Source organism: Puntigrus tetrazona, chromosome 5 (assembly GCF_018831695.1).
Source record: "Puntigrus tetrazona isolate hp1 chromosome 5, ASM1883169v1, whole genome shotgun sequence".
Lineage (NCBI taxonomy): Eukaryota > Metazoa > Chordata > Actinopteri > Cypriniformes > Cyprinidae > Puntigrus > Puntigrus tetrazona.
This window is the reverse complement of record NC_056703.1, coordinates 6,784,307-6,807,297: the sequence shown is the minus strand read 5'-3', so window position 1 is coordinate 6,807,297 and position 22,991 is coordinate 6,784,307. Positions and strand designations below refer to the sequence as shown.

General features: G+C 38.3%; 2 protein-coding genes across 6 annotated transcripts in view; one reads left to right on the top strand and one right to left on the bottom strand.

Annotated features, from left to right (window-relative positions):
- The window catches only part of si:dkey-34e4.1 (carboxyl-terminal PDZ ligand of neuronal nitric oxide synthase protein), a 32,002-nt gene extending 18,069 nt beyond the window's left edge, over positions 1–13,933 (bottom strand). For 3 of the 4 annotated variants that reach the window (XR_006251060.1, XR_006251059.1, XM_043240466.1), the window contains exons 1-2: positions 13,400–13,933; positions 11,201–11,272 (exon numbers count right to left, since the gene is read on the bottom strand). Coding sequence is in view for 2 of the 4 variants with exons in the window: in XM_043240466.1 (XP_043096401.1) it covers positions 11,201–11,272; positions 13,400–13,510 (183 nt within the window). In the remaining 2 variants the exon portion in view is untranslated. The remainder of the gene's footprint in view (positions 1–11,200; positions 11,273–13,399) is intronic. The other variant, XM_043240463.1, reaches the window with a different exon arrangement.
- Positions 13,934–15,271: 1,338 nt separating this feature from the next.
- ttll11 (tubulin tyrosine ligase-like family, member 11) overlaps positions 15,272–22,991 on the top strand; it is a 28,891-nt gene continuing 21,171 nt past the window's right edge. Inside the window, exons 1-3 of one of the 2 annotated variants that reach the window (XM_043238323.1) lie at positions 15,272–16,532; positions 20,542–20,641; positions 21,900–22,033. In XM_043238323.1, coding sequence (XP_043094258.1) covers positions 16,029–16,532; positions 20,542–20,641; positions 21,900–22,033 — 738 coding nt within the window. In that variant the 5' untranslated portion in view covers positions 15,272–16,028. The remainder of the gene's footprint in view (positions 16,533–20,541; positions 20,642–21,899; positions 22,034–22,991) is intronic. The other variant, XM_043238322.1, reaches the window with a different exon arrangement.

The window sequence follows — 22,991 nt, the reverse complement described above, 5'->3', positions numbered from 1 at the left end:
CGGATGACAAAACTTTAGTCTTGCTGAAGAGCTAGAGTGTGTTGAAGCTGCTGAAACTTTAAACTACCTTGTCAGAGTTAATCACCATCACGGCTCTCTACTAGTACGAGAAGAGATGCTTATTTTCACTAAAACCACATGTGTTAAATTACTCATCTATTTGAAATCCGCTTTAGGCAACTGCGTCTGTTAAAGGGATAGTTCACCCAAAAATTATTTTCTCAATTTCTCTACGGAAGGCAATTGTTTGGCCAACTGTTCATTTGCGGCTTTTTACTTGTGAGTGCCATTATTTTAACAAGTTAAGATAAGGTAAGATATACTTTTGTGTGGCAGAAGGAAATTTGTCTTGCATTCAAGAAGAAGTCGATGCATCACACAAATCACGATACGATTCACAACATTTAGCACAAATGCATAAACAAATGGAAAGAACGAATGATTAAATAAATGAAAGAGAAAGAATAAAATCGTTCATATCCAGAGGAATAAAATTCGTAATTTTAAACACATAGATATTTACAATGAATCTGATGAGCACAATAAATGTTAAAAGTTTATTTCCCATTCACTAACATTTAAAAAAAATATTTTTAGATCCATTTTCATAAGAAATTGTGAATGGTCATGTTTTCTATTTATACGTTTCAACCATTTGTAGTCATCTAAAATGAAATAAACTAGAGTTTAGCCTAATCTATATTCTTTTGCACTATTCTGATTCCTTCAGGAAATGCTAATTATTCATACTCATATTATTTTAGAATGGACAGACAACGAAATGTCCCAAAGCGAGTGTCCCATTTCAACTCAAATCTGCCACATCCTATTTACTGGTTAATATTTAGCTTATTTATTTTATATTCATAGAAAAATCATAAAGGACGATATTTACACAACAGCTTTCTAAAAAAGTCAACTTTAGCCGAAACACAGAAATGAATGGCCTCTGACCGGAGATGCACATCACTTAGCATTCATGCAGCCGTTTAGGACCAAGGACAGCTCAAGACCAAACAAAATAAATGCAAAAGGAAAGAAGCTGGGAGTCGAGGGACAAGACATGGCTGGGAGTGAATACAAAATAAGGCTACTTGTCAAACGCTCCACGCCAATTGACCGTTCAGCCTTCAGGGTTTCTCATTTATATCGCACTTAACACTACCAGAGTCTAAACAGCGCAAAAGACACAATAAATAAACTCTGTTAATTATATGGTATACCAGTGCATATGAGACAGTGAGTCTCCACCCACCATAATGACATCAATAAATAAAACCAGAACACAAATAAATGTGACTCTCTCTACTGTACAGTACCTTGCTCTTTTGCATTCACCTGCTTTCTTTAGTCCTCGAATACCATTTTAACCTGTCATGTCTTGAAGTAGCTCCTGAGCGTGATTTGACCTTCAGTATAATTAACAGTGGATGTCAGCATCCAAAGGCCACACTAAATATTAATGCACCCTTCCTGTACAGGATGTTTATACGCATGCCTCAAGATCTCTACGCGACGCTGGGAGGTTGTGATGTGGTTGTCCCCCCATAAATTGATGTAAGATTTTACAAAATCCACGTCTCTGATAGTGACAGTTGATATACTAGTATACTAGCGTGACACATACCACACAGTGCATACTTCACACTGCACCCTATTTTTTAAATAGGCTAGCAGCATTGGAAACAGCGCGAACGCAATTATTTTAATCCCGCAAATACTTCCAATCACTGAGTAAAGAAAGATATTATAAATCATATTTGAGATTATGCTCCCTAACCCCTAACAAATCAATACTAGCTGCACCTATGCACTAGCAACACCTATGAGGAAACGGTCATTCTCATCTCAATGTTTAAAGCACACGCTACACTTCATGACTGAACATCTCGAGGTCTTGCTTGCCTCGTGACTGTAAGTCACTTAAAAATGCTCCACTTCAGCTTCATTTGTGCAAAAATGGCAAGATGTCAAAATCGAACTAAACCACTCTGTGTCAGCATTCTTTAAGGGAGAAAAGTAGTCTGCAAGAATGAAATTTTAATCTTTCGTATTGCTCAAGTGCAAAGTGCATATATAAATATTTAAGATGCACTGCATAGCCATTGTTCTCTGTGAATGAACATTTCAGTGAAAAGTTTGAAACCTGCATTAAATAATACTAAGACTAATAGGAATAATAATACTAGCGCTAATAAAATTCACACTGAAGAAATCGCCCGGAAAACAAATGGGTCAGACTTCGAATTTGGGATTAAGTGCTGAATCCAGACATCTGTTATAATCCTGTCTTGCTTTCATGTCTAATTTCCATTTTGTTATAAAGCATCTGCATAGTGGGCTTAAAGTTGACAAAGCCACCAAACTCAGCACTTAATGACATTCCTTACTGATCTCTCTCTATCCCTCGGCTTGCAAGTGATTTTAGACGCCAGCATACAAGAGAAAACAATTACAAGTGACATCTCCGTTTGTTTTTTAAGACAGACATCAAAAGCATTTACTCAGCAACTGAACACTCGAAAAACAAGTGCACTTGTACTAAGTCTACAACGGGAGGAAAAAAACATCATAAAGCAGTTTCCACAAATAAAGTACAAAAGGGGGTTCGGGAATAAAAAAAAAGCGATATGTTTCTGTAACACGACAGATTAAAATTTGAAAACTTTTTCTGGAACACAAAACGCACACGGATTTAATGGTTTTTATCCCATTACCCGGCAGTACTGGGTGTACACAGAAAAGCAGAATGATCACGAACCATGAAACCCTCAAATACAGCTTTTCAAGAAAGTCTTTGAAAAGTCTTAATGCAATCTGGGTCACGATTCATACAGACAATCACAATCAATTAAAGGCAGTATCTTAGCAACGGTCTTTAAATGTGAGATTTTGGGGTCGATTCTTTAACAGTTCTTTAGTGCAACAAACTAATACAAAAGCAGGAGCAAGACAGGAAGGAGGGTGTAGGCCTGTGAGGCTGCCTGTCAACAATTGCCCGAAGACCTAACAAACTCACTGTGCATCAGAGTAATGTCAAACGAGGTTTCAGTTCAATCTTGACAGCGTCATCAAGTCGCTGACCAAACCATGAAAAAATGAAAACAATAACAAAATAACTGAAGTTATGCAATTAATCTGATTTAAAGATCAAATGTGAAGACAATTTTTGGTTGATTTTGTCTCGAATGAAACTATAATTTTTTCAATATATAGTGAAATATGTACGAATTTTGAAGTTTTAGTTCTAAGATGTTAAGTATCAAAACACAAATACTTCAAAATTATATTGAATATGTATATAGTTCAATAGTTCATTGAAAGGGTATCATAAAATTGTAATATTATGATGGCACTACTCAGGATTGTATACATAATAAATACCCACAGCACACGCAGCTTTCATTTTAGATGCAATTAATCATTTGACAGCCCTACTCATGATAAAAAATAATGTTACAAAACAATATTAATATATTTTTATTGACAACATAGTTACTTGTTGGTAAATAGAGAGAAACAACTGAATGGGAAGATTTAGCAATTAAATAAATATGGTATTTTTAAAATGCCTGTTGTTATACCAATGCTTCCTTCTCACACAACCAAAAAGATGCATTTGTAATTTTGTCTCTTAGGAATTTTAACTTTGGCACTGGGGATGCAAGAACTACTTCCATTAGCAGCTGCCTTTGGAAAACGACCTTGACCTGCCTGGGATGCTAAGAGTGAGTTTCTCTGCTTGATTGGGATTTCCGCTTGACTTCAGACCAGTGGGAAGTGTGTGTCATTTTAACAGAGCGTGTACTGGAGAAAGAGCGCGAGAGAGACTGAGCGACGGACAGGGAGAGAGGGAACATTGAACAGACTTCTGAACTCATTTCTTGGAAGCTGAGTCGGCAGAGCTACCTGCTGGGAGTGGGACGAGGGCCAATCAGTTGATGTCACGAACCCCGTGGGCGGGATTTAATAACCTTTACTGTGCTGCTGGCCCTCTAGAATGTCTTGATATTTCTCTGTGTGTGTGCGTGTGGGAAATGGTTGAAAAGACTATGAGTAATGTTGCATGGAGCGTTCAGGTTTTCTCCAACTAGCTGTTGTCAACAAGTCATCTTTTATAGATGCGTAACACGCTCGCATCTGTCATACTGTGCAAATCATGCTGGGAAAACATCAGTCAGGTTTCAAGTTCGCGCAAACTTTTGGAGTCTTGAGAAATTTATAGATATACAGTCATGGACAAAAATATCTGCACCCTTGGTAATATGATCACAGAAGGCTGTGAAAATTTGCATTGTTAATCCTTTTGATGTTTTATTTTAAAAAATGCACCAAAATCTTTCACAGGATATGAGATAAGAATTTAAAATGGGGCGAAATATCATAATGAAATAAATGTTTTTCTGTAATACACATTGGCCACCATTTAGTGGACGCCTTTATTCAATACCAGGGCTGGGCAATATATTCATGCTCATCTCGTAAATAAAGCCGGTTGTTTGATTATCGGTAAATCTCCATCACTTTTTGAAACCTCCATTTTCCAGTTTAACAACTCTAAATTCCTAATTTTCTCCTATAAAGCCTGACGAGGTTAGAGAACACCCGACGAGAGATAAGAGACCATTCCTTCATCCACAATCACTCCATTAGATTCCCAGCTCCATGATGGCAGTTCTGTTTAGTTCACCAAGCTCATTTTCTACAGGGTTCAGGTCTGAAAATGATCGTATTTACCAAAGGGTGCCAATATTATCGGCACAAAATATATAGATTTGTATTTGTTCTTTATTAAAAAAATGTTTTCATAGATATACGCTTGCTTTGAAGTAGATGTTCATAAGGGCATGTGCTTGACTGAATAGATGACAAGACATGTGTACTGACAGGAGCTCCCTGTGGTACTATCTCTAACAACAGCCTCTGCCATTAGAAGTGGGTTTATGTGTGCAAGCGGCGTAGAAATGAAGTGGAAGAGATTGTTGCTTTTGTGATTTTTGCACGCTGTGTGGATGTCAAAACTAGGTTTTGGAAAAATCCATATTAGTCAACAATTACTTTATACCTTAACAACACACTGTTTCCATTTCATACCCATCAGTGAATGACCTGGACTCGTTGTGTATAAACAGCACAGTAACAGGTGTGAGCACAGTTCAAAATGACTCCTCTTTCTGTCTAATGTGCAGCGTTTGGACGTGTGTCCGCACAGAAGGTCAACTCAAAAAACAGGGCCAAGTATGAGGGCACCATCTGTCCCATGTGCATGTCCGCATTTGTGTTTGAACGACAATGTCAACACTCCAAGTCATATGCATTGTGCCAAGATTAAATATAAAAGATTATGGTGTGTAGATTAAGGGCAGATCTTTGTTAAACAATAACTCCTGTTGTACACAATGGTTTAAAAGTTTGGGGTCAGTAAGATTTGTTTTTTATAAAAGAAATGTATACTTTTTATTCAGCAGGGGTGATCATTTAAATTATTTAAAATTAATGTTGTACTTCTATTCATTAAATAATTCAGGTTTTTTTTTAATCATGATCACAAAAAAGCTTTATAAATATTTTATTTTAAATAAGGAAAAAAGTTTTTACTGTATTTTGATCAAATAAATGCAGCCTCGGTGTGTAGAATAAAAAGAAATAATTAAAATTTCTACTATTATCAACCTTGACAATTGGAGGAGCAGAGCTGTTTAAAATGTTTCACTTCGGTCATTCATATGACTTATCCTAATGTAATTTAACATCTGACAGAAATTAGCTTTAAAAAATTATTTTATAAAGTGAAAAATTAATTTGTTTAATTAAATGGCCCACATTAACCCCATAACCTTGACTACTGGAGAAGCAGATGTATTTTAGTTTTAAATGTTTTACTTCAGTGGTTCATATTTTTGTTACTCATTTATCCTAATGTAATTAAACATCCGACGGAAATTTGCTTTAAAAATCACCTTTCAAAAAGTGAAAAATCATTGGTTTTATAAAATGCCAAACATTTATGTCGCCATTTTTAGTTTACTCAGCAATGACATCTTAATTGGCATCTCCAGGCACACACGCATTGAGCTCTCTCTCTTTTATACACTCACAAAAACAATGGCCTCGGTTGGGGCAAATGGCTTTCTGTGACAAAGTAGAAATGAGAGGAAGAAGCAAAGAGAGTGGAGATCAGGGAATAGAGGAGGAATGGAAGGAAACGCAAGACGACGAGAACAGGGAACGAGAGGCACTCCTAAAAAGCCAGAGAGATATACAATATATCCCTAAAGTAGAGCAACCATCTCTCTCTCAGTTTCCTTTTCTCAAGCCCTGAGGCGGTTTTCCCAATCACAAAACAAACTAAAACCCAACAGATAGTGGAGTTCGCATAGAACGTGCCAGAGAGTGCAGGTGAACGTTAAAAGTGTGTCATGTTTGTGTGGGGGCGGAGTCCGGCCGAATGCGCCTAGTGCTCAAACACCCTCGAAGTTTCAGGACTCGGGACGTGTTTCGGCAGAGTTGGGGTGGGGGGGTGGTTGCCATGGCGATATGGGGGTCCCGGTCTTGCGTAACTGGTTAACACTGACAGAAATAGTCCGAAGAAGTGAAAGAGAGTGTGAGAGAGAAGAGAGAGTAGAAGAAAAGCGGCACAAGAGGGAGGAACCCTGCTGAGAGCAGTGGGACGGATTTACTCAGGGATTCTTTCCTTTTATTAAGACTTACAAAAATGAAAACACAAGCGTTTTAAGTCTTTTCATGTGTATTTATCCCTCCGTGGAGTGAAAAACCTGTGCCTCTGTATATACGTGCATTAAAAAGTGTGTGGTTGTCTCGAGGATGTTAATTGCTCGGTCATTTATGTCTCATCTAATGTGATTTAAATGTAAATATTGACAGCTTGCAGTTTGTTCGGAGAAAGAGATGTCGAGCTCATGGATGCTGGTGGATGTAGGCCATTACACTGCATCTGTCCCTGGGCTACGGCACAACAATGAAGCCTTTCATTCTCTCTGTAGCCCCATATCAGCCCCCTCCCCATTAGACACACACACACACACACACACACACACACACAAACCTCACCACCTCCTCTTTCCTTTCCTCTCCTCCTGACCTCTTTATCACATTCTCTGATGGTTTTGTAAGACTGCCATTAGCATCAGCCTCACCGCCGAACACAAACATTTCTAAAACATAAATTCTTTTACACCAACTTTGCCCCGGGACACTAAAAAAAACTTTAATTTATTAAAGAAGCGACGAGTAGTTTTTGCATGGTGGATCAGAGCTTAACAGATTTTCAAGGAAAATGCCATCATTAAAATTGGTGTAATATTAAAATAAGAAGTTATAAAAAAGAGAAACTTGAACCTAATGAAATCAAAATGAAAACTACTCAACCAATCAGTCATACTTATATTTGCTCATCCATGCATACATTCACTGACCTATTAAATTCTAGGCTCACGGTGGCAGATGTTGAAATGAAGTAAATCAAATTGACACAAGTTAATAGGCTTTTGAATTGGACAAAATAACTGTGTTCAGTGTGCTGTTGAAATGATTGTGTGAATGATTTTTGGTCACACTTCATTTTAAAGTCCAATTCTCGCTATTAAGAAACCATTAAATATGACTTTTACCTCAGTAAACTCATAAATTGCTGCTTACTAATAGTAAGGTAGTCATTTAGTTTGGGTATCTAGAACATGGGCATGCAGAGTACGGCAGGTAAAATAAATATTTAACACGTCACCATTTATTAATAAATATATTTCTAAAGGTGCGGTTGACTGATGAAATGGAATGACAAAAGGAAAAATTTCGGTTCAAAAAAGCAAGGAAAGCCAAGACTACCCTTACTTCTCTCTTGTTAGTGGAAATTAAAGGAATTATGTACCCAAAAATCACCATTTACTCACCCTCAAGTAGTTCCAAACTATTATAAATTTCTTCCTTCTGCCAAACACAAAGGAAGCTATTTTGAATAAAATTTGTAACCGAACTGTTTTGGGTCACCATTGACTTGCATAGTGTTTTTTTTCTTACTATGGAAGTCAATGGTGACCAAAACAGCCTTGTTATAAACTTTCTTCACAATGTTTCCCCTAATGGCAATGTCATTCTTTATATTCCAGTTTTGGAAATGATATGGAAATTTGAATGACCTGATCACTGGATGCATACATCCGACTATTCATTATCAAAATTTATTGTTGATATCGTATCTATCAGGTTTTACGAATATTAATGTCAGTTGCCGTATAAAGACAGACAACTCATACATAGACAAACACACCAAGATGGACACATATTCAAAGGCAACCCTGCATACAACATGTACTGTAAAAAGAAAAATGAGGACAGTCTGTGTGGGTTTACACAGCTATACTGTATAAGATATCTGAGCCTACCTTTGGTTACATCCTTCTGACGAATTCTCAACTACAAACATTCATAAATAAAACAAATCTCTTGATTAAAATTATAAAAGCAAAGTTGTGATAGTGTGTGATGGCTCTCCAGACATCGCTGCTGCTATAGTGTCATTTTGCATATATATATATATATATATATATATATATATATATATATATATATATATATATATATATATATATATATATATAAAAATCAATATGCACTACAGGGGACATGAATGACGTTCTTTCTTTTGGCATTTAGCCTGCATTGATTTGCTCTAAAGAGTCATAGATGCATAAGAACTAATACAGCTTAAATAAGCCCCTACATCATCTACAGGCTTTACATTATATAAGTATCTTGTGTTTGCATTCCTCATTTGGTCAAATACAAACACACTGAAATTCTGGCAAACTCTACTTAGCATACACGTGAATAAACGAAAGCTTCATAAACACGTCGAGAATATACACACTATGTACAAAAACACTGCATTTTCATCTTTCAGAAGACAGGCGCTGCATTACTGCATTACACAGATTAGATCTGTTGAGGAATAAAGGCGCAAAACAATTTAAGTCTTAATTAAAATATTCCTTGGCTTAAACAAACGGCCTTTCTAAAGTAGTGATGGAATGAAATAGTAAACAAAAGAAAGAGAAGATAAAAAGGGACGGGGTGTCAGGTGACTTGCAAAGGTCAGAGACATGGTTATGTCTTGTTTCCTTCATTGGAAGCGGACCACTTTCCAGTTATTTTTAGGCCTGATAACACAAGACCCAAGGAGCTGTCAATCACATGCTGGCATTCTTAAGAGACGTACCGCAAGCTGACCTTTAACCCAGTCATCACAGAGGGACTGACAGAAAGAGAACGCTGTCAAGTTATATATCTGCTTCCCAATGCCGACTGATCTCAGAAAGAGTCTGTGAAAGACTGACACAATCTTCGGCATTAATATATCCTCTTATACTCACACACGCACTTACACAACGTCTGGGCGGTCCTAACGTGTTTACAGTGAAACAATAGAAAAATGTGCCAATGTTGCTAACAAGAACACATCCACATTAAAAAAATATAGCGGAACGAGTCCCAAACAAGTCAAGACAAGTGACAACCGCCGCGCAGGAAAGATATCAATCTAAAATTCTCAATAAACAAACACATCTGTGCATCTTGATATGAGATATTGTTAATTCTGTGCGACGCACCATTAACTCACGCTTAACCTTGAGCTGCAGCAACTGTTCATTCAGACATGTTTCTAAAAAGCCCCATCGTGGAAAGCTACTCCATTGCATAAACTAAGTTATTTTTAAGTATTACTTTGTGGTTTCATGTTCACACATTCACAGCAGGTGCGAAAGAAAAGCTGCTCATCAGGGCTCGATTTAAAGCGCTGACTTGCCACGCAAATCTTCATCCGATGACAGTTATAAAAGCTCAGTTTCTCAAAAACATGGAGAGAAAAGAGAGACGGAAATAGGCTCTATAGAAGGTCTGTACAAATTATTTACTGTTATTTTCAGCAGAATCTAAGACAACAAGGGCATGAATTCTAGACTTGTCTCCGAGGGAACCCGCTAACCCAGAAAATATCAGCACTGAAACAAACCGACACTGACATTTCTCAAAAAGACCAGAGCAACTTTAACACCCACAAGCAAGTCCATCATGCCCTAGACATTGAAGGAAATGCACAATATTTAAAATAAAATTTATTGTACATTAACATTTTTAAGAACCAAACTTTTGTTTTGATGAGATTTTGTGAAGCCTTTTAAGTTTCTCTGGACAATCACGAAGAGGCTCTCAGAGCGGTTCTAGAGATTATGTTCTTCTTCCACTTTAAATTCTCGAGCGTGTTACAGGATTGATTCTGATTGGCTGTTAATTTTTGTATCGTTGATCAGCTGGAAAAAAATCAATCAATCTTCTCTGTGCCTTTGTCGTTATAGTTGTGGTGTGGACTCTATTCTTTAATACTGAGAAAGATTTTTAGCACTACATTGTTATCTTTATGTATGTATGTTATATATATATATATATATATATATATATATATATATATATACACACACACACACACACATATATATATATATATATATATATATATATATATACATTTCAAGGCTTAAACAAAATATATTTTACATAGAGAAGAGAAGAGAAGAGAAGAGAGACTAATACAGGATAGAAAGCTCTATGAAAATCTTGCAGCTGAAGCACTTTGAAGCACTTTGATCCCCCAGCAGGCCTGTCAAAATCTCTAAAGGTAACAAGTCACGCACACACATACAAATTCCTGCTCCGTGTGATCAAGCAACAAATCCAACTTAATTTATCTTGGAAATTTACTTCAGTCTGAGAGGATCTGTGTGAGTACACGGTAGGTACATATAGAAATCTAGGATACACTCGCGCGCACACACTGACCAATCAACCAAAATAATGCCAGTCATCTCCAATTTCCATTTGCTGTAGACCCCGCAGAGATCATTCATGGGAAATAACTAGGCTTTCTGTGCCCCACTGTCTGCGAGTATGTGTGTGCGTGATCTCTCTTTTATCAATGTGGATCCATCAGGATACATCCTAAACCATAAGCACGCGCTCTGCAGAGAATGTGATAAACATAGAGGAACAGGTTGTTTTTTTTCCCCAGCTAATGAGTCTTACGCCGCAAAAGAGACGTGTCTGAGAAAACAGCTGCTGTGGGCCAATCAGTAGTGATTACTCAGCACAGTCTGCGTCTGTAAGTGAAAGCGTCTGAAGAACTTACCCTGATTCTTCTCATGGCAGCGACAATTTCCATTCGACTGTTGGGTCTCGGGACATCCAGGCTGCCAACATACTGCGAAAGAAACACATGCTTCAATGTTCTGTTTAAACTCCGTTATTAACTGCACCGGAGGAATCGCTCGGTCTAAAATGAATGAGGCAGCTTCATTTACGCAAACACACTTTCTAGGTTAATGAATGCCAAGTTACTTTTGCATTCGCAGGACACCGCCGGCCTCATTTCCCCAATTCTATTTATGCTTAAACGTTCTAAATCAGCGACTCTATGCTTTGTTTTAAGGCCTATATTCATATAAAATTATGCCCATGCAAAAGCTGCTTGTTTTATAATGGTAAACGACAAATGTTCTTGAAATCAAACAATAATATGCATCAATACTGACAACAATAGGTCAAGATAAAAAGACTATTTTGCACTTTTGTGACCCTGGCTGTGAAAACCCAGCTAAAGTCAATTTTTATGATTTCCAGTTTTCTTTCATAAAAGCATCCTTTGTGAGGTTGCGCGAAAAATGCGACCGTGATATATATAATACTAAGCAAGGCCACGTCGAAGACTGCAATTATAGTGAAATAAGTGGTGAAAATTAGACTTTGATGCTTGTTATCTCGTAATTATCGTAATTAGCTTCAGAAGTGTCAGGAAACGAATGAGGGCAGAAATGACTTCGCTTACCGAAACATCACTTCCATTTTCTTTAGGAGATGTCAAATCTAGTTATATCTACAGTTTAAGGATTACGCTGATTATTCAAAATCGTAACATTTTCTATGGTTACGAAACATACTGTACGTCCTAATAAAGGTAAAAAAAAGTCCCTGAAAGTACAAAAATGGATCTATGATAACCCTTTACACAACATTACATATTTCTAACGTGAATAGATCTGTGCTAGCTGCAATTAACACGCTTAATTAGTGTTTACAAACAACACAGCGTTCTTTCATTGCTCGTAACGACCTGTTCTTAAGCTATACAGAGATGTTGACCTTAAATACTTATCTCCAGCTTCCACAGCCTAAATCCAGCAGAGAGGGACAGCACTACTGACAACAGTTCAGCAAAAATAGCAACTTATACAGCTGATTTAAGCTTTGAAAGACAAGACTGCAGTGTGACTGCGAATGTGAGCGGTTCTAGGTCTTGGCTTTCCAGCTTTGGCCAATAAAATTCCTGGAAGATAATCCTGCATCACAAATTGGAGCTAAAATTACCCGGCGATAGGCTTCAGAGTGGCTCGGTATACAAAGCTTTAGGTTTCCCGAGGCATTTAGCTGTCTGCAGATTTGAAAAGCTTACGGAAAATCTCTCTGGGAAAACACCACTATTTATGACATATAGACGAGACAACAGGCTGCAATATGTTTGAATATGAATTATGCAAGTGTGCGAGTATGTAGATTTATTCAAGAAACGACTGCGTTAAAAATAGACAGAGGAGTTATCTGGGATGTCCTGGCTTTCATTAATGGGCACTAATTAAATATTTATTAAGCAGGCGGTTTTATACAGGAAGGGACATTGGTTGCTATATGAATATAAGCAAGCAATATAAAAAAAGTCAAAAATACATTGATTTAACGTCACACATGAGCACAATGAACAGGTTTTCACTTTCTTTTTATATTTTGAGAGCTTAAAAAGTATCGATTGCAAAAGAATAAAAGCTATAATTCTGATTTTTGAGAATTTTGTTATTTATTATTAGCTTTTGAAGAAGCTTGATGAAAGCCAGTACGGCACAGCCAACATCAAAAGCATTTCTAAAAAAAAAAACAAATAAATTCAGGTATTATTATTTAAAAAATCGTTTTTTTAGAAGAAAAAAGCATGCATCTACACCGCTCAAATAAGCAACCCTAAAAAACTTAGCCTAATATACATTACGTTTATTTGATATGACACCTAAAAGATATGTTTGCTACACGAAACCGAAATTAATTTCAATTTGACAGTGTCTAAATGCAAAAAGACACCAATTTCGCCGTCGACCCCTAAGTCTACTCTGTGACATTTTTATTCGTTGGTGCTTAATGTCATCGCTGCTACCCAAAACGCGGTTCTGACCGTCTCGCGCGCAATCGTTCCCCCGTTCGACGTGCACGCACACGCCAAACGACTACGTAAAAGTACCGCTCGACAGAATAACCGGCTGCGGTTACAGCAGATGCGGCTCACCTTGGCTTGGAAGTGTATTCCGTGTTGATACGCTTCCTCGTTGTGAAGCGGGACCCGCGAATCCGCCACATCGTCCACCAGGTTGTACCTGTTTCTCCCGTGCATTTTCATTGGGACCCGTCCAGATGCTCGGCGAGAAATTTCATCAGCCAGTTCCCGAACTGCTGCCAACTCAAAAAAAAAAGAAAAAGAAAAAGGCGGCTCCGGTTTAACCGGCGGAAAACGAGTCGCGGATACAAGAGCGGTTCAAAGCGAAGGAGCCCATTATAGTAGCAGCCCGGGAAAAGCTGAATGAAATCACAGGCGCTTCGGCACAAAAGAAATGGGTTGGGCGCCTCTCTTTCCCCCTCTCTCAGCCCGCAGACATCAGCTGCGTTTATGCGAGTCTGGCTTCGGCTCAAGTCGTTCGAGTGCCTCGGCTAGAAGTTTATTAAAAGAGGCGCTGCGAGTGATTTCTGGATTGCCAGTGACAGGTTTTTATTTGCGTTGCTCTCTTCAACCTCTGGTGCAATTCACGCGGAGCAAAGTTCCGTCTGCTTTTAGGAACAACCTTCGAGTCTTTCAAACGCCTTATTTAGCATAATAAAAGCAGCACTTCCTTATAGTTCATAGATGGATTACAACACAATGCAGCCAGTTCCCATGGGCTTTATGCAAAATACCACAGGTTACAAAAAACATTGTGACACTTGATTAGATGTTGGTTTTTTATGGCCTACATATATTTAATACATTCTGTTGCCCAGATTTGTTTTGGCTCAGCTCCTCAGTGAAGAGATCTTAAGGAGGAGAGTTTGTGGGAAGAATGAGTCGATTCATTTTTTAGCTACTTTTTACAGCAATATTTTGACACACACTGAATTTTAGCCGCTCTAGATAAATATATACACATATGAATGAATTTAATTGGACATTTGCACCATTATCACCAAGGAAATACAATGAATAATATATAAATAAATATTTTGATATATAAATATATATTTATAAATATTCTAAACATTCTTTCTTCTGTGATTTGAGAGCCGTCTCCATACAAGAAAGTTGCACACACAAACTTTTATATTCCACAGAGCAAATAAAGCCTCACTGGATTGGAAAGACGTGACAGAGAGACTGTTAATGTGAAAAAGTGAGAACTTCTTTTATCAATTTTGACACAAGTGCTCCCTCTGCTGCATTACAGAGGCATTATGGACACATAATTAAACACTGCTCGAGTCAGATTTCTCAAAATAATTTTCTTTATCAGGCAACAGCCGCCTAAAGGTTATAAAATATAAGACATTGAGAATTATGTCACGTTTTTCCCATTCATTTCAACCCACTGTACTATGATGACACATTAAAATTATAAAAACATTATACATTATAGCAAGGGGACACAGCAAATACTGAGAATTTTTGCTTTTTTATCAATTCCTACTGTTACACTGTAAAGGAAAAACACACACACACACACACACACACACACATATACACACACACACACACACACACACACACACATATATATATATATATATATATATATATATATATATATATATATATATATATATACATATATACACATATATACACACACACACATATGTATATATATATATAATATATAATTTTCAGTATTTGCTGTGTCCCCTTGCTATAATGAAAAAGAATATTTCATATATATATATATATATATATATATATATATATATATATATATATATATATATATATATATATATATATATATTCATGACACGGAATTTCCCTTGCTTGTGGACTCTACAGTATAACACATAAACTGAGATAAAGATGCACACTGTCACAGTCACTCTGCTGACTGATTTTTCGCTTCGCGTATAGCGCGAGCCCAGTGCAATATGTTGCTGCCGTGTGCCTCTAAGGCTTCCGTTAGCTGCGTTGCGTTGTCAACAGGACCAAAACACCAGCAGCTCACAGGACCTTTACTTCCAGACTGTCCGCTGGCCGTCAGCTGACACTTCACCCGTCCGCCTCCGTTATCTCTGCCGCGTCTCAGCGAACAGCGGGTGAACGCGAGGCACGCGATGTTTTCATTCGGAGAAACGACGTCCGTTTAAAAGCGCGAGAGCTGTCGGTGCACCTCACCGGCACTTTAAAACTGACCGAAACTGACAGGGGGAATGCGGTGATGCGTCCAGCCATGCCCTGCGCTCGTCTTCCTCACATTTATACCGCGATATGTGATGTTAGTTGAGTGTTGCTTTATAGAGAATGGGATGAACTAGGTACAGTTACATTCATATGCAGCTGGTGGTATTGTTGTAGATAGTTAAGAACATCTTTTGCCATTAAAAGCATTCCGTGCAGCTCTCGCGTCCCCTGTCCCGTTATATCACCGTCAAAAATACCCCGCACGCCGAAGTGATGCGTTATCTGTCAGTGCTAATAACGTTCAGATTGTGATCATGGAGTCGGCGCGTCTTCACGCTAGTTTGTCAGTCTCTATAGTTGGCTTTTACAGATCGATTTTCTGTTTTTGCGCTTTAGTTCGGACAGCAGGTGCCGGTGCTTGTTAGCACCTCATGCTAGTAGATTATCCTTAAACATTCGTCAAATCTAAATGAGATAACAAACAATCCGACCATTAGCTAACACTATGAGCGATCACTATGAGAGGGTGAAGATCGAACTCCAGCAGATGAAGGAGGTGGAGAACGAGGCCGCGGCCGACGAGGAGCAGCTGTCCCCGGCCTCGGTCTCGCCAGTCCCCGCTGACCTTTCCTTCACTGCTCGGAGAGACCCGTCCAAAAGTAGCATCAACGGGAGAAGTCGGAGTAAAAGTAGGAGCAAAGCGGACGCGCACGAGAGACAGGTGAACGGTAAGCAACCGACGGATCCGGCGCCGCAAGGACAGAGGCGTGTAAGCAACGAGCCGAACCTTCACGTTAAAGGTACGGCGAGGCTTTTAAAGGTTAAAACGGCGGCAAACGGTCACGTCGAGTCAGGCAAGAGACAGACAGATGGGAAGTGTGAGCATCACGGCAAAGAGGACGAGAGCAAAGCGGCCAAAAAGAGAAAAGCTGTGACGGTGGACACCTCCAAGGCAAAGACGTCTCTGGAGGCGCTGAAGATGAGCATCAGGCAGCTGAAGTGGAAAGAGGTGAGAGAGCCGCTGTGTTCTGACACCACATAACCTTTGACTTTATCTATCTGTCATTCCGATGGCAAGGAGCAATCCAACGGCTGCAGCGTGATTCGCTTTAAAAGTATTGTAAATGAGTAAAACCTTAAAGTTCCAGTAAAAGGTGTGTGTGTGTGTGTGTGTGTGTGTGTGTGTGTGAGAGATGTATGGTCCTGGTTAACCTTATGGTTGGGGGGACAAAATGGCAAAGATGTCAATATCCAAATGTCCTCGCGGGGACAATTTTGGTCCCCAAAATGAGGATCTTATCTTTTGAAAATTTAAAAATGCACGTTTTCTCTAAGGATTGGATTTAGTTGTAGAGTGATAGAAAATACGGTTTGTGCAGCATAAAAACCATTACGCCTATAGAATAAATAACACTTTATTTTAAGGTGTCATAATACATTACCTAATTAGGTACTTAGTAGTGGCCGTTGTACTTATATGAAAGAAAATGTACTTATCGTTTAACGAAAAATATTGGAACAGCCTGTAATTACAGATTGTAATTATGTAGATGTAACAGGCAGTTACTGTTACACATATGTTACAGTCTGAGTCTGTTACACAGCTGCTTACACTTAAGCACTATCTTGATAGACTTTATTTTAAGTAGCTTATATATGTGTACTTGAATTTATAATTAAGTTTTATAAAGCCTGCAATACATTTGTGACAATAACATTTGGTTACATAAGTAGGTGTGTAACAGACATGTGTAACAGTAGCAGTTTATTACATCTACATGATTACAAACTATAAGTACAGTTCCATAACTTAGTGACATGATAAGTACATTTTTGTTTTACGTAACCACAACTGCTACTACTGAGCATTTACTAGATAATTACTTTGTATTATGGACACCTTAAAATAAAGTGTTACCGAATATCCCCATAACACATGGAAACCCAGCGTGTGTTAAGAGCAATGCGTTGTACTCCGTTCTACCCTATTTGATTGTCCGTGTATTTAAAATTAGTGGATGAATCCACTGGACTTATCTACACTTTCTAAACAAACACTTACGCTTGACTTGTAGGTTTAATATTTCAACAGTCGTTGCCAGTCTTTAACCTTCTCCTTCAACACGTGTGACAAACACACGCATATGGTTACACTTGACCGTCTATGTAAAGTCACTCTGCATTAAAAAAAGAAACACTCATGAATACATTGATAAGACGTCAAACTATACCATGCGGTGCACAACACCTGGCAGGCCGGAGGTAGTGAATGGTTCTGCTGAGTGAATGTCTACACCCCCTTCTGCTCATCGCCTCTGAAATATTATGAGCCTTTGTAATTCAGCGCTGCCTCGTCGAAGGCCGGTTTCAAGTTTAAGCGTATCCATTATACCTTTTATCCTGTCTGCCACACCAAAAGACTGTTTCAAGGGCAGGAGGAGTTCCCACCCGTGCTTTTAAAAAAAATGTTTGGAAGACTATCGGTCTTTGAAGTTATTTAGAAACATAGATGCGAAGATCTAATTATAAATATAATGTAGGCTAATCTGGAAGCACTTGATACGGACTCATTAGGTTTAAGATCCGCTACAGGAGCTAAAGAGTCAGAATTGGCTGTCAACGAGCTGGCAAACCGATGGCAGTTGTTGTCGTTACCCATTCAACGTCTTAACTGGGTTCAGCTGACGTTTTCCGGGCCTTTTTGAAACTTATCACAGTAGGTGATCCGTAGTAACTTAGTAATAATGTTTGTTAAACCACAGATCCATGTTTATGATCTGAAAAGGCCATATGCCGTTATCCGTTTTGCCGTCGTCTACGTCTCATTTACGTTTTTGATTTGAAAGAGACACACGAAAAGGTAGTAATGTAGCTGATTGCTGACTTTAACCATATGGTTCTGCCTTCACGGCGGTAAATGATTAAACTAAATCTGGGATAATCCCACATTTCTGTATTCCCACTGCTCTCCGTGCCTGTACCGTACGGTATGTAATAAGGCACTATGCATTGCAGATCTACACGTATTGTAAGTTGTACATTTAGATTGGATTTAATACGGGTTCTCCATACTGCACATAGGTTACACATACAGCGCTCGGCACAAAAGCATACAGGCTGAGCCAGACCAGGTGAACATATCCGTATTGCTGTAACATGTGAGAAATATCTGAAGGGGGTCCAGGATGATGTAACAGGGGTAATGATCCTCCCCGGGGGAAAGATGATTGGTTGGTTAGCAGCTTCCATTGTGAATCACAAATTGAAATACTATAAAAGAGCAATTTAAAAACCTATACGTGGTTTATAAAGTTCGCTTGAGATAAAAACCTTAAAATGGAGTTTTGTTCGAAAGTGATCGCTGAGTAATATCGTTTTTTAAAATAACGCAATACAGTACAATTTAATAAAATATGTTTAAGAGATACTTGACTCTGGCGTGAGACGCATAGTGGCGGATATTCAGTTCATATTAAGAACGTCCGGTATGCCTTATTCGGCCCTGGAGGGAGGAAGAAAACAGAACTGAAACCTTTTTGTTTATAAATAGTGTACATTCAGCCATTTCTAATACTAGAACACTTTTGATGATAGTTATGTATAACAAAACAACGATTTTGTCTGACTTCTTAAATGCATTGAATAGTTTGAATTTAAATGCTCTTTTTTTAAGTTTGGAATTTCTCGGTGCACAAGTTTTCTCTTCGGTGTTTCGTGACAATTTCACGTGTCTTGTACCTGCTACATAATTCCAAGTAACTTCATTTAAGTAGTTACAGCTAAAGGTGATTGGATTGAAAAGGCATGTCCTCGTTTTCTGACCCGCTCCACAGCGACTGTGACAGAGCAGATCTATGCTAACCCTGATGCATCAAAAGAGACGCAAACTGAATAAACCGCCTTGCGTTATTATAGAAAAAGATTCTTCTAGTTCACACAAAAATACAAATTTACATCTAAACCTGTTTCTTATTTCTCTGGAATGTAAAAGATGAAATGTCTTTCTTTTTGTTTCGTTTTTATTTGAAGTCAGTGGTCCCCAAAAGTTACCAGCCGTCTTCGAAATAGTTTTGTTTGTTATCTGAAAAATATGTGGAGGTTTTCATTATTTACTGGGAGTAATGAATCGTATGGTTCTTATTTTTGGGTGAACCCTAATGAATGTTTACACAAAATGATTTTAAGTCACAAACATGAGCATCAGTGCTGCGCAAAATTGCTGCACTTCAGATTAAAGCAACTGGAGCGAGTAAAGGTCACATTAATTGTTCTGCTACAGTCTGTGATGTCTATTTTTTAAACACGTCCACACTTTGGTTTCGTTTTATGAATGAAGGTGTATGTTTTAGATTCGCTACCTTTCGCAGATTCCTGAGCCTCTGAAATAACTAGGGCTACATTTCTGTCGTTAACGGCTTTCAATATTTTTATGAGGACATTTTTAAAAAGAAATTGGCCTTCACAACTGTAACCTGCGTGATCTCCTAATCTGATCACATTTCTGTGTGCCAGGTGACTAATATAGCAACACCTTCGCACGCTCCATTAGCCTGTTAAACGGTGACATGATCCTCCTACAATCCAACCCAAGACATGTAACTTGGTCTAAACTAAGCACACTACCTGCATCCTGATTAGCGCCCTTGATAACCTACTTCTCCTCAGACCACACTGTAGCCTAGTCATCCTAAACAGGCTCTTAAAAATGCACTTGAAACTCGACCAAAACATGTAAATTCATGATGGTAGTAACGTATCTTAACCCTGCCTCTGTGAATGGCCTCTGTTCTATAACTATTCTTCCAAGTTATAGAGAATGCCATGATATGCATACTGTAGGAAAGAGTAGAAATTGTTTACTAAAATGATTCTTGAAGTCCTGCAGAGGCGAGCTGTTGTTATTCCAGTACAGTTAGTCATAGTCGATGTTTTGCATCCTTGTCAAAAGTGTGACATGTTTATTGTGTTATGATTGATGGTGTTCCTCGTTTACAAGACTTCTCCTTTTGATCCTGCAGTTTCCGATGGGTAGGCGGACAGCCTGTGATATCTACTGGCATGGCGTCTCTTTTCACGACAACGAGAACATCAACTCTGGGCAAGTCAACAAATTCCCAGGTGAACTTCACATAAAGTCGGTCTTCAGAGGTCTAGAAACAGCGTATTTCATCAATTTAATTGGATAGATTTGCAATGTTTAAAAAACGACAAAATTCTGGGATCTGCCGTTAAAGATCATTTAATCGTAAATTTCAAACTGGAACGATATTTGCATTTAAACACGCCGACACAACATACTGAAAAATATAATAGCCACGGTTGCTGAAGTATCCGATTTTATTTTCAGTGTTTATTTTCAGCATATCTTTATTTACGATTACAAGCAGATATCATTCTCACCATGGCAACTGCTTGCACGTTTGCGCTTTTCGTATATAAAAGGAATACCATGGAAAGCCTTTTCAACAATGAATATTTAAATAATAAATATGGTTAATTACCCGGGAAGGAGGAGATTTACAACATTAAATTCTTTAAAGTTTTAAGGGTGGGGATAGGGCTGTTAAATAATTGATAGTAAATTATATAATTGTATAAACAAACAACTAAACAAATCAGTGTATCACAAAGTTGAATGATCTGACCTGTTTCTGCGGTTGAAGATGTCCCTCTGGTTTTGACGTGGTCATACACTGTATCCTGTTCCAAAAAAAACAATCCATGCATAAATTACAAAACTCCAACTATGGAAGACCATTGCTGAAACTAACTTAAACAAATGTGGAAATTGAAAAATGGTACTAAACTTTGTCACATTTTCATTATTTAAAGTCTGTGCACACTTTATTTTTTAATTTAAGCACCCTAAAAATGAATACAACCTCACGTGTGTCGATCGTGTTTATACATTATAAAAAATTCAAACTAGGTTAAAAACAAGGGGTTTTTTTTATGCGTAGCAAGCATTTTGATAGGAAAGCATGATGAATATGAAAAAAGAAGGTGCTTTTAGAGGACGGTTATCAGTCATACAGTATGGCGAGTATTGTTCACTGGAACGTTTTTCAGCAGTGGAGTCATAAAGTAGCCTCAAGAGCTGCTGACTCATGGGTTGGAAGGAATATGGCTGTTTTCATAGCTGTATTGACAGTTGCTTTCACACAAACAGCCTTTCCAAGCTGTGCGTCTGTGCGCGCGCTTTGGAGCCATTGAAATGAAATGATTTAACGAAACGTCCGGGAAATAGGGCTCTAAAATGTGTCATAATGTCCCTGTAGGGCCATAGACTGTTGGGGAGCTGCGGCCCTTTTCTGGCCTCTGTGCCATTTCTCTTTGACTACACTGTTTTCTCATCAACCATCCTGTCGGTCAGCAGGAATGATAGAGATGCTGCGGAAGATAAACCTGAGTCGTGCGGTGCGTACCATGCAGGAGCTGTTCCCGGAGGAGTACAACTTCTACCCACGTTCCTGGATACTGCCTGAGGAATTCCAACTCTTTTCCACACAGGTACAAGCTCAATGAGTCTGTGAAATCACAAAGAGGACAGTTACAGAAGCTAGACGAACTGTCAGCGCTTCTCTCTGTGGTGTATCTTTAGGCAGATTGCTGTAGTAGTAATTGGTCAGGACAGAAGCACAGTAAAACCAGGTTAAGCAGTTTAAGTGGCCAGCAACGACTAATTGTGAACGACAAGTTTCTGCAGCTACTGGATTTACATCTTCAGTCTCCTTCCACATATTATTGCATATGTGTGATTTTATTTGTTGCTATTTACTTGTGCGTGAACCTTTGAGCATGAATCAGGAAAAAACGTGTTTGAGTAACATTTATTTCATGGGAAAAGCTGCAGGGGGCAGCAGAGATCTGTGGAAGGGGGGAAAAGAGAAAACAGGCATGCAAATAACCACTGTACAAGTTGGAAATATGAGGATTTATCAATCCTAATAACCATAATGCTATTAATGGATATTCACCAGCCTTTTAGGCTTTACTTGTATTTTTTATTTTTAAATGCAGCGTTAGGTCAGCCTTGTGTCCTTTTGTTTATAATCTTTTAATTATTATTACTTTATATATTATATTTAATTAGTGGTGCTTGCCTTTCAAGGCAAAGCACACTATTACTATTCCTCATACTTATTAGTGGTGCTTGCCTTTTAAGGCAAAGCACACTATTACTATTCCTCATACTTATTCTTACTTATTAGTGGTGCTTGCCTTTTAAGGCAAAGCACACTATTACTATTCCTCATACTTATTAGTGGTGCTTGCCTTTCAAGGCAAAGCACACTATTACTATTCCTCATACTTATTCTTACTTATTAGTGGTGCTTGCCTTTCAAGGCAAAGCACACTATTACTATTCCTCATACTTATTCTTACTTATTATTATTATTCTTATTATAGATTCCGTGACGATTTTTGGCGCGTAACTAGTCCCCGCAGTTTTTGCCACACACCCCTG